This window comes from Accipiter gentilis, chromosome 9, assembly GCF_929443795.1.
Source record: "Accipiter gentilis chromosome 9, bAccGen1.1, whole genome shotgun sequence".
In the NCBI taxonomy this organism is placed as follows: domain Eukaryota; kingdom Metazoa; phylum Chordata; class Aves; order Accipitriformes; family Accipitridae; genus Astur; species Astur gentilis.
In genome coordinates, this window is record NC_064888.1 from 8,282,403 (window position 1) to 8,301,042 (window position 18,640).

The 18,640-nt window shown below is 53.7% G+C and overlaps 2 protein-coding genes across 2 annotated transcripts; both read left to right on the plus strand.

The window, feature by feature from the left end:
- Positions 1-6,472: 6,472 nt before the first annotated feature.
- LOC126042705 (lipase member M-like) lies at positions 6,473-13,167 on the plus strand. The gene is made up of 9 exons (XM_049810255.1): positions 6,473-6,577; positions 7,629-7,746; positions 8,352-8,550; positions 9,493-9,602; positions 10,324-10,469; positions 11,039-11,185; positions 11,604-11,675; positions 12,739-12,804; positions 12,934-13,167. Exons 1-9 carry the CDS (start codon positions 6,473-6,475, stop codon positions 13,165-13,167), a joined length of 1,197 nt encoding a protein of 398 aa, XP_049666212.1.
- Positions 13,168-15,745: 2,578 nt separating this feature from the next.
- Positions 15,746-18,640, plus strand: PAOX (polyamine oxidase). Its single transcript, XM_049810904.1, has 7 exons — positions 15,746-15,900; positions 16,182-16,674; positions 16,757-16,956; positions 17,188-17,443; positions 17,666-17,778; positions 17,873-18,030; positions 18,472-18,640. The coding sequence occupies exons 1-7, from the start codon at positions 15,750-15,752 to the stop codon at positions 18,610-18,612; spliced, it is 1,512 nt and encodes a 503-aa protein (XP_049666861.1). The 5' UTR covers positions 15,746-15,749; the 3' UTR covers positions 18,613-18,640.

The following is an 18,640-nucleotide window of genomic DNA, read 5'->3' on the forward strand; positions in this document are numbered from 1 at the left end:
AGTCCTCCACAAACTTCTCCAACGTGGGTCCTTCCCACGGGCTGCAGTTCCTCACAAACTGCTCCAGCGTGGGTCCCCCACGGGGTCACAAGTCCTGCCAGAAAACTTGCTCCAGTGCGGGCTCCTCTCTCCGCAGATCCGCAGGTCCTGCCAGGAACCTGCTCCAGCGTGGGCTTCCCACGGGGTCACAGCCTCCTTCGGGCACCCACCTGCTCCGGCGTGGGGTCCTCCCCGGGCTGCAGGTGGAGATCTGCTCCACCGTGGACCTCCCTGGGCTGCAGGGGGACAGCCTGCCTCACCAGGGTCTTCCCCACGGGCTGCAGGGGAATCTCTGCTCCGGCGCCTGGAGCATCTCCTCCCCCTCCTTCTGCACTGACCTGGGGGTCTGCAGGGTTGTTGCTCTCATATATTCTCACTCCTCTCTCTGGCTGCCATTTCTGTGGGCCCCGCAGCTTTTTTCCTTCTTAAATATGTTATCATAAAGGCGCTACCACTGTCGCTGGTTGGCTCAGCCTTGGCTGGCAGTGGGTCCATCTTGGAGCCGGCTGGTATTGGCTCTGTCGGACACAGGGGAAGATTCCAGCAGCTTCTCACAGAAGTCACCCCCGTAGTCCCACCCCCGCTACCAAACCCTTGCCACACAAACCCAATACATTTAGTTATTTACTGCAGGGCTCTGCCCTGAAGCAGCATTCTCACAGACTGCACTGTGTTCATGCCATAGATATCAATGCAGGAAGACTTATCTGTCTTTGCAAATAAACACCCAAAGGTTGGCAAGACGTTTCCCCAACAGACTTCTGAAAAGCTTGCAAGAACTTTTTTCTGTTTACTTAAAAAGTACTAATTATTTACATCTGAAAATTTATAAGAATTGCAGGGTTTAGTCTCTTCTCTTTCTGTTCAGGTTATAACATCTCTGGCATTTCTGCAATGCTTGTATTGCATTATCTTCATTCACTGGCAGTCTCCCAAAATGGAGTGTTTTGGTGAAGTTCTCTCTAAATCAGGTTCTGGAAGTGCTCTGCTACCTGTGGCACTGGTATTTGCTTCCCATCGTGTTAAAGGACCAACAATGGTTCAAGCAGTGCATTTTGGAAGCAAACAGAATGGTGCTAGTAGCATAAATATTTTGATGTTCTGTCATCTGGGATTGCCTTGATCAATAAACGGTTTGAGTTACATGTCAAACTGTGTCAATCTTGCCAGGACTGGAGTACTTGCATGTTTCAACTCTGTCAGGCAAGTAAAAAGTCATCAGGCAGGTCCACGTGGTGGCACAGGTCCAAGGTCAGGCTGCGACATCAGCCCATGATGTCAGGGTCCAGATCAACTCAATCTCTTGCCCTTAGGCTTCACAACACCTCACGAGGCCTTCACCACCCCAGTGAATGTATTCATGGCACAGAAGTGCTGCCTTTTTATTCTCCATGCATGAGCAAACCAACCTCAGTCATATGCCTACATGTGTGGAGGGTGTTGGTCATTCAGCCACCTACTTCATTTTCTTCCAGATGCGCTTATGCAAAGCCATTCTTGACCTGCTTGCATATGGCACAGGTGGCCAGAAGGGCTTAAAACTGTGTCACATCCTGTTCAAAATACAGTAGTTGCACCATGTTTTCTGACCTATAATTTTCTATCATCATTGGGATCAATGCAAAAAAAGGCAGCACACGCATGAACACTGGATCGTATGGTCAGCTCCAGGCTGTGTCCGCACTGGAGAGGTGGTGAGCACGTCTCCTACAGTGTCCTTCCCCCTTGAGGATTATGCACAGGCACATGCTTAAAGTGAAGTTGCACTTTTGTACGTAATCCTAGGATTGCTTTGGTGTCTCCTTTAAGCAACGTACTGGCCTATGCTGTTACTCAGAAACTGATTTTTACCAGGGTTAATCTAGGATAAGGTTTCATCAAGTTATGTCAGATGGTATACTGACTTTTCATGGTTTTTTGATCCTTAACAGCAAGTTTCCAGCAGTCACTGGCATTGCTGAGCAGATCCAGAGTTTTATTCAGCTGAGGACATGTGGCTTTCTTGTTTCAGGAACTATGAGCAATTTCTGTGTTATTTCCAAATTTCCTTTTGCAATTCTAGATGAATGCTTGGAAGAGAGACCCAGTAACTGGTCTTTGAGACTTATATTTTCGTATATTGGTACTTTAGGCTGATGGGAATGCTATAAGGCCATGGAAAGTTACTGTAAGCCAAAATCATGATCAGATAAAACTACCTCCAGCACTCCTCACAAGCCTGTGTTGGCCTCCATTCCTGGACTATGTCACGTGGGACATGTTACTGCTCCCTGAAGGTCTCTGATAGACCTGACCAGGGCATCAGCTAAACTAAGCCCAATCAGCTTTTCTCTAATACATTGGAAAAAAGCCCAAGAGCACTATGATACCACATTGGAAAATTGTTAGTATTTCTTTATTGAGAAAGTTTGCTGAAGTTGTCCCAGGTCTGCTCATGAACAAACCAAACTCTTCTAGCTTTAAAATACTCTTTAAAGCCTTTTATACAATGAAGAGAGATCAGAGACATGCAAGAAGTTCAGGGTTGTTCTGGGGTCTTCTAAACAAAGAAACAGGAAGAATTAGCTGAGACAAACTACTGGTTACCACATCTCAGTTATTTCACAGTCAACATTTAGGAACATTTACGCTTTCGTTAATTCAGTTTCACCACTGCGAATAAAATGATTGCATGAACAATTCTAGCAAGGTGTTGTGAAAAGATTTTGTTGTTTCATCAAGCTTTACTATGCAATTCTAGCATGAGTAAAATCCCTACTAAATGTGTAATCAAAGATGCTGGACATATCCCAGCCTAGCTGAGGGGCTTTAAACTAGCAGAGGTACAACCAGATAATCACTGCTTTCCTTATCAGGTTCTTTACTTAAGCAAGGTTCTCCAAGGTTACTGCAAGAGAATCGTGCTTATCTGGCAGGAATTACACAAGACTTGATGTTCTCTTATTGCTAAAATCAGAATGATACTCTCTTTCCCAGTTCAGGATGCCAAGACCAGATGACAGCTAGTTAAGCATCTCCCAGCTTGTGACTGGCTTACCCTTGTGCTTGTCAAGAGGCGACAGATAGAAGGTAACAACCAGCATCCTGGGCATGCAGTCTGGCAGACTGTACATGCATGAAGACACCAGGAGAAACGCTGGAGCAGGAGTTAGAGGAATGGTATGCGTTGATAGCCAAGAACATAATTAACACCAATCAAACTGGTGAGGAATGTGTTGCTTGCACCGTGATGCGCCACAGAGTAGGTGACTCATCAGCAGAAGACCCGCACCTGTTAACAGAAGGACAGCAGTGGGATGCAGCATGTTTCACGGGCTGTTTCTCTTCCTGTTATCCCAACAGCAGGATGGGTTAGAGTCTTATGATACCTCAAACAAGAAAATGAAAGACACCCAGCAGCGATGTTGCCCAATGTTTGTGAAGCATGAAGCTAACAAGATGCAGAAGCAAAACATCACGCCATAGTAACTTTTGACTCCTAAAGGACCTTAGAGGCCAAGAAAGAGTTGGCCTTTGTGCCTCAGGCAGAATCTGGAAGGCATATGGAGGACTCGGGAGCTGGAAACTCTCGCCTTCCATGTCACACTTAGGTGACCTTGGCCAGACCTCTTAGATACACACATTTTGGCCCCTCTGAGAATGTGCATATGAGAGTGATGATTGGTACAGTCTACTTGGTTAGAAAGTTAAATAAAATACCTTTCTGTTTGTAAATGGTCTTGAGTTTTCTTACCTTAGTTCCCACAACAATACTGTAAAAACATCCCGTGAGTGTGGTTATACAGCTTCATTTTAAGATGCCCATGATAGTCTAATATTTGGTTGTGCACCCTACCATGTATTATGGCATCCTGACACCACAGGTTAATACTAGTGATTATTTACAATTCTGTTAAGGGTACAATCACAGCAGTATCATGATGGTATTGCTCCTTCCACCTACACTTGCACCTATGTTTCAAAATGCCCAATTCTGGTCTCCTAACTTCAGATAACTCAAAGGTCTTCATTTCTTCCTTTGACTAAGCTACACAAGAGTTTCTAGGTAAAAAGCTAGCTGCTCTTTGTTGGCAACTTCTCTCCTGATAGCCTTGTCCCATGGTCTGAGAATGCTGGAGGACTCTGCTGCCTTTCCAACCTCTTTTAGTACCTAGTACTAGTACTTAGTACCTCCACTAGATAACTAGTACTCAGTGGAGGTAGAAGGCAGCAGACTTGACGGTGGGTGAAGTAGCCAACCATATAAGTAAAAGGTGAGGTCTGTCTTGATGCTGTTGAAGAAAATCTGATGGTAGAGCAGAAAAACACAAGCTGGGGAGGGGTTTCTCCATCCAAAGGGTGTTTTTTAACTCCTTTTGGGACACACACTGGAATTGCCCCCTACACGACCGGTAAAGTCCACCTTATGTGGTGGGATTTGTGTGCTCACAGGAGTGGGAAGACATTTTCAAAAGCCCAAAGTAGACACAGGGACAGAAGTAAGGTAATGAAACAGTGAAGGCTCTGTCCACACCCACTGTCAGGAAGATAGCACCCACACAGATGGTCCCTTTGTGTCAGTGGTTGCGGCACCGATAGAAAATTACAGTCTGGTGGATGGAATAATACATGCCTGCTTTGGGCCGTGTTTCACAACTCGCCTACCGGTCGTAGACTATGGCTGGTATGAACATGAAAAGTCAACCTAATCCATGACCAGGTAATTTATACTCAAGCAGAGCACCTGGTAGCCAACTGAAGGCTTGGCCTTTTAGGTGGCCACCAAACAGCTACAGAAAGGCATAGTTTGTAAGGTTAAGGGCTGGAGGTGGAGAACGAACACCTTTACTTTGTGCAATACCTGTTGCTTTAGCCAAACGGAGGCATTGCACGAGCTCTCATCTGCTCTGCTGTCCATTGGCAAGACACTAAGCTCGGTGTTTTTCCAGAAAACGTTGCAGAGGTTTTGCAAATTGCCTGTTGCAAATACAATACTGCTTGGGCATAAGGGCTATGTGGAGGTTGCCTGGGCCACTGTCACCCTTGAAGAGTGGTGTAATCACTGAATGTCTCCCACCCAGGCAGCCGGTGAAGCCTGACCTGTCCTTGTTGTGTCTATGGAGAGGTCAGCATGCTCCTGAGGCCTCGTGAAGCTGGTGGAGCCCAAGTCCTTTCATTGCCCCAGGACCTCTTCTAAGAGGCATTCCCAAGGATCCCTGGGAGTTAGGAAGTGACCCTTTACAAAGAAAACCTTTTGACACTTTTTTACTGCGGCTATCATGAGCTTAAGGTGCAACTCCATAGCTGAAATTCCTTGCTGCAACACCCTGGCTGCTTTTGGAAATGTAATCCTTTGCAAGCATGAAAGTCATGACCACATGGCCAAGCAGAGGAAGTTATCAAAGATATGACCGCCATGCACATCGCTTAATTGGAGGACATGTGATGTGGTCCAGCGTGGTGCCAACGTAACAGGGCTCTGACACAACACGGTCTTTTTAACACTGCTGGTAATAGAGCCACGACCGTTCACACCACCAGCCTGATCAGATACAACAGTGGGCTCTGCCTGGTAATGTATTTTCCTCTGTGTAATTCAGATTTGCATTGGAGCTATCCTGAGGGTGAAAAAGCATTGACTGGTGGGGTTTTTTTTTTTTTGTGGTAACTTGCCTCTTTGTAATACCATAGAGAGGGTTACAGGGAATATTTCAGATGGCAGATACGTCTCACGGTGAGGGAAACCCACTGGGAGGAGGAAGAAGGGAGGTAGAGAGTAACCAGATGGCTGGTGAAAATATTTGCAACTCATGCTACTGGGTTGAAGTTAAGCTTTAACTTTTAAGAGCCTGGCAAAGCATTAGAAATTGTATATAATATTAACTGTGTATATTAAAAATCGGTCTCTGCTTGGGACAGAAGTCTCTAAGATGATCAGAAAGGTTTCTGTTTTTTTCAGGCTACATTTATTTAATAAATAGTCTTCCTATGAGGCTCTACCAGTTTCAGTTCATAGGATCCTTCTGTTAATAGTGGCTTCTGGGTGTTAAAGCTAAGCAAAAGTATAGACATAGTCATAACCCAGCCAACCTAAATGTGTTCCTTCTGTAGCATAAACTCTTACTTCAAATTAATTCCCTTTGTGTGACAGTCGGCCCGATGGTATTTTCTATCACTGTAGTTCTTGCATTATAAAGCTGTTTCTCTTCTTTTTACCATTAAAAATATAAAAATGGGTCTTGCCCAGTACCAGATCCAGTCTGTACAGAGGATTATGAAGAGCCTTGTGTGGACTGTAATAGAAGCTGGAATTGGGAATCCCCTCCACTTCCCCAGCCCAGACTGTGATATATGGTCTTCAGACATATAAGAAACTTAACCCATTATAACCAAGTAGAAACAGACTTTCATAACAGTGTTTAATAATAATAATAATCTTTTACACAGACACAAGATGTGGCTGTTTATTGCAATCCTGTTTTCGATACAAGCACCTGCGAACTCAGAAGATGCCATCAAACAAGAAAAGGCTCTAAATCCCGAGGCTTTCATGAATGTTGTAAGTCAGGAGAACTTTGAATTTCCACTCTGTCTGAAAGTTTGTGGACGTTTAGCTGGGGGAGATGGGGATGGAGGGTATGTATGTGGACAGGGCACGGGTCACCACTTGTGCTGGTTTCGTCGAGCGGTGCGATATGACATTGCCTCCATACCGTCACTAACAAGCCCTGCTTCCTGAAGGAGTCCTCGTCCTCCAGCAGTATTCAGTGCAGTTATCAGCAGGTCAGTTAGAGAGGAGGGTAATCCCAGCCTGGATGTGATCAGACATCTTCCTGGAGGGTAGAAAGTTGTGCGTGGCCCCTCTCTTTTCAGCTGCAGCAAGTTGCTCAGGGCTGTGCCCAGGTGAGTCCTGAAAGTCTCTAAAGATAGGTTTAGATGGACGCAAGACGTGGGCAATAAAATTCCTGAAATTAATCTCTTCTGCCAACCGTGTGACAAAGCGAGCATACAGCGATGTGTAGGCAGGATCCCAGCTGGATTTCACCAGCCTGCAACTTCCCAATCTGTGGAGTTTTCAGCATAAATAAAGCTCAGGCAGAGCCTCAGGAGCCCTGTGACAAATCCTGCAGGGCTTTTGCTATTGCCCTTCCAGTCAGCTTCTCTCGGCACGTTCAATACGCCCTGCCATCTTACCTGCCCTGCACATCAGCTCAGGGCATGACGTGATACGTCCTGCCACCGGTGTCAGCTGTCAGTAAATCCTTATGGATTCAATCTTCATTTTTGGAAATATTTCAAATGCACGTGCTGCTGCATGCTGCAAGGGGGCCCTGCTGCCACTGGCTCCCCTCCTGTTCACAGGCACGAGCCCACGGCTGAGCATTGCCTCTTCCCTTGGGCATCTCACTGGGGCGAGCGTGGGATGCAGACAGAGCATCCTGTCTCAAAAAGTCCTCAGCTGATTCAGAGACACCCTGGGCAAAGCAATGTCCCAGCTGCCACAGTATTTTGGTTTTGCAAAGGCATCCCAGTGGATGAGGGATGCAGTCTCAAGTCAAATGAGCACCTCAGCTATGGAAAGCTTTCCACCTGGGTTTTTCTTTCCCCAGAGCCAAATGATCTGCTACAGTGGGTACCCCAGCGAGGAGTATGAAGTCCTGACTCGTGACGGCTACTATGTCAGCCTGAACAGAATTCCTTACGGGAGAGAAAATCCTAGGAACAGAGGTATGGCTCTATTTCACAAGGATGCCAGCAAAAAAAAAACCCCAAACCCTTAACATAACAAGCAGGTGAAGGGATGAGGCTTACCAGGCTAGGGGAGTATTTATTGTCAAAGCAAAAATACCAAATGCAGGGTACTTCTCCAATTTATAGTCAAGGCTTTAGCAGCCAGCATAGGAAAGTGTGTGTGCAGCACAGCAACCACCATTCGTATCAAGCAGAGACTTGGGTTTGTGGCTCAGAGGATGGAGGCATATCTTGAGAGAGCTCCTCATTTAATTTTTTCCCCATAAATTTGTGACTTTGGGGTTTGAACGATCTCAGGGATGAGCCTGTACATCTGAGCCTTCACATGGTTGTTGTCAGTGGCCACAGTACTGAGCTTGTGGGGATGAGCACCTGGAGTCTGAAAGGCTTAGGAGGGACGTCCACTGCTCTCCAGTGATGACCATGAGACAACTATGGCAAGGATTCCTTCACCAGGAGACATCATTACAATGCACATTGTCTGTCCTCTGGCAGTGAAAGAATGAGGCTTTATTGGACTAAATTTGGGGTAAGTAGAGAAATTCCAGTTTGATGAAATGCGCTGTTTCTTTCACACCCAGGGGCCAAGCCGGTCGTGTTTCTTCAGCACGGGTTACTTGGAGAAGGCAGCCACTGGGTGGAAAATCTGGCTAACAACAGCCTTGGCTTCATACTAGCAGACTCCGGCTATGACGTCTGGCTGGGAAACAGCCGAGGGACAAGCTGGTCCCGGAGACACCAGCACCTTTCAGCTGACCAGGTTGAATTCTGGGATTTCAGGTGGGCTGGAGTAGATTACAAAAGCACGGCAAACTTCTCTGCCTGTCACTAACCTCTAGGCAGAGGTGGGTGCCTCCGAGCAGGCAAGTCAGAGCACCTTATCCCCAGGTACGTCCTCCCACAGGCCTCCTGGTGACATGCCTGGGAAGGATGGAGGTACCTGTGCAGACCTGCCTGCTGACATGGTGCTGACACCTCCCGCCAGCCGCCCGGCCCTGCTGAGAGCGCAGGGCACTGCTGCCTGCCTAGGGACACCCATCCTGCGGAGACATCAGCCCTGTCTTGGGGCCTCTGCGAGGACCTCCCCGGCCAAGCCCCCCAGCAAGGTGTCCACAAGCCTCATTGCCACCTCCCCTTCTGCTAGGCATTGTCCACAGAAACCTCGTCCCCAAAAATGGCTCCTTAAGCTGCTACTGCCTCTCCAGAGCTGATCTTCAGAGCAGTCCTGGATTTCCCAAGGTCATAAACATGCTTCCAGTAAAAAAACTCTAATAAAGTAGGTCTGCCTTTCACCATATCATATTAAAAGGCACATGGGCTGGAACTGGTCCTCCATTCCCTTCTGGGAAAGAGCAGCTCTAGGAGCGGAGCTGGTGCTGTAATCCCAACGAGGACCAGCTCTGGGTCTGCAGACCTGCTGTGTGTTGCACCCAAATGCACAGCTGGCCAGGCTCTGCACAGTTTCTTTACCACTAACCATGGTTATGGGAGGACTAAGCCCTGCAGGAAAGGATGAGGTCGTGGCAGGAGAGATGCCTTTGGACCCTGTGCAGTTTCACCCAGCCCAGGGCTCTCTCCTAGCTCATAGGAACTTTTCCCTGGAAAATCAGCCACAGGTGTTAAGCCCTTCAGTATACAAGCAAAGCAAGGGAGCCAAAATTCACAGGTAAGTTTGGTCTCCTGGTGTTCCCTTATAACCTGTGCGCTACTCCTGTGTTGCAGCTTTCATGAAATGGCAATGTACGATCTCCCAGCCATGATCGACTTTGTTCTGCAGAAGACTGGGCAGAAGCAGATATATTACATTGGCTACTCCCAGGGCTGCACGATTGGTGCGTTAGAAGGAATTGCACACCACGTTGCCCAGACCACCTTGAAAATGCTCATTTTGGTGTTTGTAAGCAGAAAGTGGAGAGGTCCCATCTTTGTGGCACCAGGCACCTCTGGGGTCTAGCAGGCAAGCTAGGTAGGAGGTGTCTTGCAGCGAGAAGTCCCACAGCAGCCATGCTTTTCATACAAGACATCTGGGAGGACCAGCATGCTCCTAGGGTGGTACGAAAGCTCATGGTGACCTCAGTAGGCTCCTTGCTGCAACTATAGTTCAAGCTAGAAAACCGACTGTTCCACATCAAAACTAAAGGTGTTTTGCGTGGAGGTCACACCTGCTCTCCAATGAAATGCAGAGTGCTTCTTCTCACCAACTGGGCCATCAGGGGTTTGAGATAACCTCTGTGATGTTGATACCCTTCAGCAGTGGTTGAAGGAAGATGACAGCACTATTCCCTTCACCTGGTAAACGGGGCAGGACTTCCCATCAGTGGTAGTCATTGAAGTGCTTCATCAGCCACTTCTAATCATGGGAATAAGGGCGTTGCCTCCTTTCGGACATCTCTAGCACTAACGTTCAGCAGAAAGGTGGCAAGAGATCCCAGATTTCTAATTAGAGATATAATGCCAGCTAAACGGATCTGGACAGTGGGCCCAAGTGAACCCTCGGATTAAGCACCTGAAGAAAGATTGACCAAGTCTCAGGTTGTTTTTCTGTTTTCTCAGCGTTCATTGCGTTTTCATCCATGCCAGAACTGGCTCAGAAAATCCAAATGTTTTTTGCCCTGGCTCCAGTAGTGATAATTAAGCACGTCAGAAGTCCTGTCATGAAAATGGCCTTCCTTCTGGACAGGCAATTCAAGATGTTTCAGGTAGGGGATTACTCCATGCTCTCCTCCCCTGACCATGCTGGTGCTAGAAAAGGGATTGTGCCCAGACGCAATCCCCAGGGCTATCTGATGCAGCAGAAAACAATTCCCCCTGATTTAAAAGCACAGACATGATTCAGGTGCCGGTGCACTCCTGCACGGTCACTGTGTTGAGTGCATGCCTGCCTTCCATCTGTAGGATCTTCAGCTGTTGAAACTGGTCTTTCTAGGGGGACACTTGTTGGATTCCCGGACAGACTGCCTGGAAAAAAGCAGCTGTACTGTGTTGATTTTAACGACAGCCAAAAACGAATCCAACACTTGGGGGAGGTGGGGGCAAAAAGGAGAGTCCCGAATATTGATACGCCTGGTGTGCATTCAATCAGCATCACCTCCTGCAATGAGCTGTGTAGATCTCAGCGAGGCAGGAGGGCAAAGGAGAAGCGGGTTTGTCTCCTGTGGGTGCCCTGTGCTGCACATCCCCTCATCGACCAGCTGGTGGGAGAGGTCCAAGAGCTAGGCTGCAGGAACAGAAACCAGCAAGAAATCAACCTTGCCCTTTGCTTCTGCAGCTTCTGCTCGGCACAACAGACGCCTCGCTGCGGATGAGGAAGCTGTGGAGGTTTCTCCCCCAGCTGTGCAAGCACCCGCTGCTGCACAAGCCCTGTGCCAACCTCCTCTTTCTGCTGGGCGGCTACAATGAGAAGAACCTCAACGTGGTGGGTGCACTGCCCCATGCGGGGGTGAGGGAGCTGGAACCCCGGGGTGCACCACTTGGGAGCACCCAGCAGCACCCGCTGGCTCTGCCGACCCCCCGCCTGCTGCCTGCCCCTTCCCTGCCAAACACCCTGTACATCTGGGTGACCACAGGAGGTCACTAAGGTCTTGAGCACAGTCCCGCAGCCCAGATGAGGTATCTCCAGGAGCTAAGGGTGCCTCATCCTTCAGCACCTTTCTCCTCCTGGAGTTGTCTCAGAGCAATTGTTTTTTAACAAATATTATATTCCTGAACCTGACCCAACTCTCTAGGCAGCGTGACTCAGCAGTGGCTGTTTTGGGAAATGCGTCATCTGGCAACTGCTGTCCTTGCTCCTATCCATTGGAAAGCAGTGATAGCTTGAATATGCTTCCTTGCAGACGCGGCTGGATGTGTACACATCCCACTATCCGGATGGGACATCTGTCAAAAACATGATACATTGGGCCCAGGTAGGTTCCCTGAAAAGTAAATGGATGGTGCCTTCACTAAGAGTCCGGTGTGTCCAGGGCAGACATAAGAGGTTGGGAATCTTGGACATTAGCAGCTCATGAGGAAGTAAAGGCAAGAAATTAGGCATACAGAAGAGGCGCTGGATGCAGGATGAGCTGCCCTGCTCCCTCTGGGGACCAGGGGACACTGGGGTGTGTGCCCTGGGCTGTGCCAGGCAGGACAAGGGAAGGGATGGGGAGGCCACCCCTGGATGCTGGGACCAGTTTGGGGCCCCCAGGGATCCCCAAAGCAGAGCAAGCCTGAGGACACTGTGGTGATGGTGGGTGGAAGCCAGGGCATACACGGCGAGGCTGCAGGAGCTGGGCTTGCTCAGCCAGAGACAAGGAGGCGAAGGGAGATCCAACAGCATCTCCCCCTGCCCAAAGGGGTCCCGGAGACACCAGAGCCAGACTCTGCCAGTCTGAGAAACCTTCTGCAGCTGCGGCATTGGCCCTGCTAGGAATGGGGTCAGGCTGGAGATCCCCACCCTGGTGCCTCCTTGCAGAGCCAAATTATAGGTAACAGGGAAGGCAAAAAAGGTCTTTTTAATCAATGCAACTATTGTGCAGGTATCTGAGCTTTCACCCCTATCGTAGAAGCAACTCTTATCATAACTGGGCTCACTGATGTCTCTGTACTCTGAGCCCAAAGTGTTATGAGCAGGTAAGGAGATCAGATTGTGGAAGGAAAACTCGCCAACGTGAAGTCCTCCAGCAGCATCCTGCACACACGGCTCATCAGCCGGTTTTCAGAGTCATAAGCGTTGCACCAGGGCAGCCAAGGAGTCGCATGCAACACCTTGGTTTGTCGTCCCATAGCTATGGATAGGTGTGGAGCTGGGGATCAAAGCATCACCCTGGTAAAAAAGGTGGAAAGTCTGGCTTTGCAGGGATGCCACCTCCTCCCGCAATGTCCCATGCGAGCCCCCTCTCGTGATGTGGTCCCTTGAGGAGGCTGGGAGATGCCGGACCCCTGCAGCGGTGCTCACTGGCCTCCCGCTGCAGATCTCTCCTCTCCTCCCAGGTAATGAAATCAGGAGAATTCAAAGCCTTCGACTATGGCAGCGAAAACCCAGCTGTATACCACCAGGTAGGAGGCTGCAGCGGCAGTGCTGGCAGCTGGAGATGCCAGGGGACTGTCCTGGGTGGTGTGGGGATGGGCTGGCTTGCAGGGGTTGACCATGATGGCAGTTCCTCAGAGCCTCCTGTGTCCCTCCAGGAGACACCTCCCTCCTACCGGGTGGAGGAGATGCCCGTGCCTACCGCAGTGTGGTCAGGGGGGGAGGACTGGGCAGCTGACTGGAGGGATGTCCGCCTGCTGCTGCCCCGCATCGCCCACCTCGTCACCTATGGCCACATCCCTGACTGGAATCACTGGGACTTCATCTGGGGCTTGGATGCCCCTGGGCGCCTCTACAGCAGCATCCTGGAGCTCATGGAGGGGTCCCAGTAGAGCATTACCCCCAGGGTAATGCCGGTGGCCTGGCCCCTCTCCCTCAGCCAGGACAGACCGAGGAGGTGGTGGGACATCCCACACCGTCCCCTCCTTCCTGCTGGCCTGACACACTTGTGATGGTGCTTCCCACTCACCCCTTAGTGGCTGGGGTCTGTCCTCCTCCTTGCTTGATAGCCCCTCAAGGACCGGTGGTGCCATGCAAGCAGGGCAGCACTGGGCACAACCGAGGGGTCAGGGCAGGCAGGAGCCACCGGCTGGGCAGCCCTGCGGGAAGGTGTGGTGGGTTGACCCTGGCTGGACGCCAGGTGCCCACCAAAGCCGTTCTATCACTCCCCCTCCTCAGCTGGACAGGGGAGAGAAAATATTACAAAGGGCTGGTGGGTCAAGGTAAGGACAGGAGAGATCACTCACCAATTACCGTCACGGGCAAAACAGACTCAGCTTGGGGAAAATTAACTCAATTTATTACAAATCAACCAGAGTAGGGTAATGAGAAATAAAACCAAATCTCAAAGCACCTTCCCTCCACCCCTCCCTTCTTCCCGGGCACAACTTCCCTCCCAGATTCTCTACCTACCCCAGGGGGATGGGGAATGGGGTTTATGGTCAGTTCATCACACGTTATTTCTGCCGCTTCATCCTCCTCAGGGGCAGGACTCCTCATGCTCTTCCCCTGCTCCAGCGTGGGGTCCCTCCCACGGGAAACAGTCCTCCACGAACTTCTCCAGCATGGGTCCTTCCCACGGGCTGCAGTTCTTCACAAACTGCTCCAGCACGGGTCCCCCACGGGGTCACAAGTCCTGCCAGAAAACCTGCTCCGTGGGCTCCTCTCTCCACAGATCCGCAGGTCCTGCCAGGAGCCTGCTCCAGTGCAGGGTTCTCACGGGGTCACAGCCTCCTTCGGGAACCCATGTGCTCTGGCGTGGGGTCCTCCCCGGGCTGCAGGTGGAGATCTGCTCCACCGTGGACTTCCAGGGACTGCAGGGGGACAGCCTGCCTCACCAGGGTCTTCCCCACGGGCTGCAGGGGAATCTCTGTTCCAGCGTCTAGAGCATCTCCTCCCCCTCCTTCTTCACTGCCCTGGGGGTCTGCAGAGTTGTTTCTCTTACATGTTCTCACTCCTCTCTCTGGCTGCCGTTTCCGTCTGTCCCAGCAACTTTTTTTTCCTTCTTAAATACGTTATCACAGAGGCACTACCACTATTGCTTGGCCTTGGCTGGCGGTGGGTCCATCTTAGAGCCGGCTGGTATTGGCTCTGTCGGGCACAGGGGAAGCTTCCAGCAGCTTCTCATGGAAGCCACTCCCCATAACACCTCCCCACCTGCCACCAAAAACCTTGTCACACAAAGCCATTGCAGAAGGGTCCCAGGGCGATGGTGGAGCTGCATCCTGGGCTGTGCAAGGGGGACGCTGCCATGACCCCATGGTGGCTGCCCAGTGGGTCGGGGATTAGAGCACCCACTCCACAAGGAGACGGGAGGGAGGTGGGCTTGTTGGGTCTGGCCATGGGGAGGCAGGGGGGTCTGAGAGCAGCCCCCAATTGCCACATAGGCAGGGATGGAGGGGCTGGATGAGGCTGAACCCTTCTCGGCAGTGACAGGCGATGCAACGAGGGGCCCTGGCCCCAGATTGCAGCCCAGCGGGATTTGGGTTGGATGTGGGGAACCCTTCCTTCCCCAGACGGCTCCCCAGGGAGGTAGAGGGTCTCCATCTGGGGGGAGTGTTCAGGGCTCAGCTGGGCCAAGCTGGGCTCTTGCCTGCATCATTCGGCCCTGGGGCTGAGCGGCCGGCGGTCCCCAGGGACGGCTGCGTGGCTCAGCGCCTACACGCTGGGAATGCCCATCCTCCATCCCTGGGAGCCGGCAGCCCCAAAAATACCCCGGGGACCGGGTCGCAGGGCCACCGCCCCACAACACACCTGGGGTCCTGCGGCGGTGCGCAGCCCTTACCCCGTGTGGTCCCACCCTGCTGCTTGCTGGAAAACCAGAGGCGGGGAAAATCCCTCCAAAATAAATGCTCAAAGGGGATTTCAGGAGCCTGCGCTGCAGCTCTGACACCCTCTGCTCTTCCTTGCGTGGAAAAAAAATTTTCCGGGGCCCTGCCTGCGCCCAGGGCCAGCAGGGATAAACTGGCTGGGTGACCCAGGGACGGAGAGCTTTATTCGTGCCCACAACGGCTCGGAAGCGACCGGCAAGCGGGAGCTCTGGGGCATATGCCCTGGAGGGCAACAGCTCGCCCGCGGGACCGCTGCCGGGTGCCGCCGGGACGGACCGAACTCGGCACCCGGTGGGCTCCTCGACCTTGCCGGGCTGGCCGGCCACGGCACCGGGCGGGGGAAGAGCAGGAGGTCGGTGAGGTGGTCCCGGGGTCCCGAACCGGCCTCCTCCCGCCCCTCCATCCGCAAAACCCGCCGCTTTTCGGTCCCGCTCCCTGAAGCCACGGAACCCACCGGCAGAGAACGACAACCCCCTCCCGCCCTTCGCCCCGCGGAATGGCGGCGGGGGGGGGGGCGGGGCCTGTGGGGGCGGGGCCGGGAGGGGCGGGGCGGGGCCGGGAGGGGCGGGGCGGCGGCGGGCGCCATGGAGGGTGGCGGCAGCGGGCGGCGGGTGGCGGTGGTGGGCGCGGGGCTGGCGGGGCTGGGGGCGGCGCAGAGGCTCCGCGGACACGGCTCCCTCCGGCTACTGGAGGCGGCGGCCCGCGCTGGGGGCCGCGTCTGCACCCGCCCCTTCGGTACGGGGCAGGCCCGGGCGGGCGGGGGGGGGGTGTAACCGGGCAGGACCGGGTTGCTGCGCCTGAGCCCCCACCCCCTCCGTCGAGTGGGACGGACACGGGGGGCTGGGGGTATCCGGCCCCGTGGGTGCAGCAGGGCCAAACCGGAGCCGGCCACGGGGCAGGGGGGACGGGGAGGGTCTGCTGGCTGCAGTTGTGGGGTTTTTTTTTGGGGGGGGGGGGGGTCCTGCCACAGGTACACCTTGGGGTGACCCCCCCTTCCCCGCCCTCCCTCCCCGCAGCATCGGGGCTGGTGGAGATGGGGGCACACTGGATCCACGGCCCCTCGCCGGGGAACCCCGTCTTCTGCCTGGCCACCCGCTACGGCCTGCTGGGCCCAGAGGCTGCCCGGGAGGAGAACCAGCAGGCGGAGGCGGGGGGCCACCCCCCGCTGCCCTCCGTCACCTACGGCAGCTCAGGGAGGGTGCTGAGCCCCCAGGTGGTAAGCGAAGCCCGTGACCTCTTCAACACGCTTCTGGCCTCTACCCGCGCTTTTTGCGGGTCCAAGGAGCCGCCGGCACGCAGCGTGGGACAGTACCTGCGGACTGAGATCGCCCGGAGGGTGCCCTCTTTGGGAAGGGGCGAAGAGGACACCCAGCGGCTCCAGCTGGCCGCCCTCGCCACCTGCCTCAAGCTGGAGTGTTGCATCAGCGGAACCCACAGCATGGACCTGGTGGCCCTGGAGCCCTTCGGGGAGTACGTCTCCCTGCCTGGCCTGGACTGCACCTTCCCAGGGTAAGCACGGGGCTCCGGCGGGGAAGGTGGAAGAGCATTTTGTGGGGGGGCACCCCATCCCCAGCAGCACTTCCTCCCGCAGCGGCTACAGCAGCTTGCCCGATCGCATGCTCTCGGCTCTGCCAGAGGGCACCGTCCTGCTCAACAAGGCAGTGAGGACTATCTGGTGGCAAGGGTCCTTCCGCGAGGAAGGGGACGAGGCCAGGGACTTCCCCGTCCGAGTGGAGTGCGAGGACGGAGACACCTTCCTCGCCGACCACGTCATCGTCACTGTCCCACTGGGTGAGGACACCACCACCTTTCCTTACCCTGCTTGTCCCTTCCAAACAGTTGGCGTGGTTGGAGATGGGCGGATGGAGGGCAGGGACTTGCCCAAACGCCTTCCCAGCTTCCCCTCTCCCAGTTTCCCCTGGTGGGAGAGGGGAGGCTGGGAAGGGGCTTGGGGAGGGGAAAAGTATCTCAGACCCCGTTTAGGAGCCTGGCAAACAGAACTGCCCAATCTTCTGCCTGCAGGTTTCCTCAAGGAACGCCACCAGGACTTCTTCCAGCCTCCCCTGCCCAAGCGGAAAGCAGAGGCCATTCGCCGCCTGGGTTTCGGCACCAACAACAAGATCTTCCTGGAGTTCGAGCAGCCTTTCTGGGAACCCCAGCAGCAGCTCCTTGAAGTGGTGTGGGAGGATGAGTCGCCCCTCGAGGAGCCCAGTGCCAACCTGGAGGCCAACTGGTTCAAAAAGCTCATTGGATTCGTGGTCCTCCAACCGCCGGAGCAGTACGTGACAGGAATGTCAGCAAAGGGGCATCACGACCAGGGGGGTTTGGGCACCTTCCAGGCAATATGAAGGAGCATCTCGGTCCTGTCTGGAGCTTCAAGACCTTCTCTGGGTCGCTGATGGCTCATGACGCAGCAGCACTCCCAGGGCAGGGAGGGCACAGTGCCTGGTGAGCAGAAGGAGGGCAGCAGGCAGCTCTCGGCCCTGTCTTTCCTCCCCAGGCATGGGCACGTCCTCTGTGGCTTCATCGCGGGGGAGGAGTCAGAGTACATGGAGACGCTGAGCGACGCGGAGGTTCTCAGCACCATGACACGTGTCCTCCGCACGCTGACAGGTACCGCTGCCTTCCCCACCCTCATCACCCCAACCCCCTCCCCAGGAAACACACACCCGGATTTCTGGATGCCACCCAGAATCTGTGCCCACAGGGAACCCATGCCTGCCCGCTCCCAGGAGTGTGCTTAGGTCCCGATGGCACAGTGCTTCCTACACCCGGGGCTCCTACAGCTACGTGGCTGTTGGCAGCTCAGGGGACGACATTGACGTGCTGGCTCAGCCCCTGCCTGAGGACCCCAAGGACCCCAAGGTAATTTCTTTAGGCCCAGAGGATGCAGCAGCCGTAAGGAAAGCAGGACCCCCCCGGGCATGGGGACAGATGGACAGGGGTGGGGACAGGGCACCCCAGGCCCTGAGGAGCACAGGGAGGTGGCATTCCCCATTCCCGCTCTATTCAGGGGTCACCAACCAACCAACCTTGGCTCTTCCCACTGACCTCCACGCTGGGGCAGGGGGAACCCCATTTCCATAAAATTTGGGGACACATAGCTCCTTCTGACCACTTTCCAGCATCCTCACAGCATGGGGTGGGTTTCTAAGGAAGGGAAGGTACCCGCTCCTCGGTCTCTACGTGGCTGCAGAGCGGGGTGCCAAAGGGCAGGGAGATGAGGCTGGTTTAGCAGGACCTGGTGTCCCTGCTGGGCTGGGGGAGGCAGCAGGCCCCCGTCTCTCACCTCCCGCCTTGCCGCAGCCTCTGCAGCTCCTCTTCGCCGGCGAGGCCACCCACCGCACCTTCTACTCCACCACCCACGGAGCTCTGCTGTCAGGCTGGCGAGAGGCCGAGCGCCTCAACCAGCTCTTCAAGGCACCCGGCCCCACTCCTCAGCTCTGAGGTGGCAAAATAAAACCCGTGCTTCGTG

Bases quoted from the DNA above. Each gene is read 5' to 3' on its own strand.
- PAOX (XM_049810904.1), top strand. From the start codon at position 15,750: ATGGAGGGTGGCGGCAGCGGGCGGCGGGTGGCGGTGGTGGGCGCGGGG. The intron at 17,444-17,665 runs GTACGTGACAGG...TTTCCTCCCCAG, and splicing joins GTCCTCCAACCGCCGGAGCA to GCATGGGCACGTCCTCTGTG. The intron at 17,779-17,872 runs GTACCGCTGCCT...CTGTGCCCACAG, and splicing joins TGTCCTCCGCACGCTGACAG to GGAACCCATGCCTGCCCGCT.
- LOC126042705 (XM_049810255.1), top strand. From the start codon at position 6,473: ATGTGGCTGTTTATTGCAATCCTGTTTTCGATACAAGCACCTGCGAAC. The intron at 9,603-10,323 runs GTGCGTTAGAAG...CTGTTTTCTCAG, and splicing joins CTCCCAGGGCTGCACGATTG to CGTTCATTGCGTTTTCATCC. The intron at 12,805-12,933 runs GTAGGAGGCTGC...GTGTCCCTCCAG, and splicing joins ACCCAGCTGTATACCACCAG to GAGACACCTCCCTCCTACCG.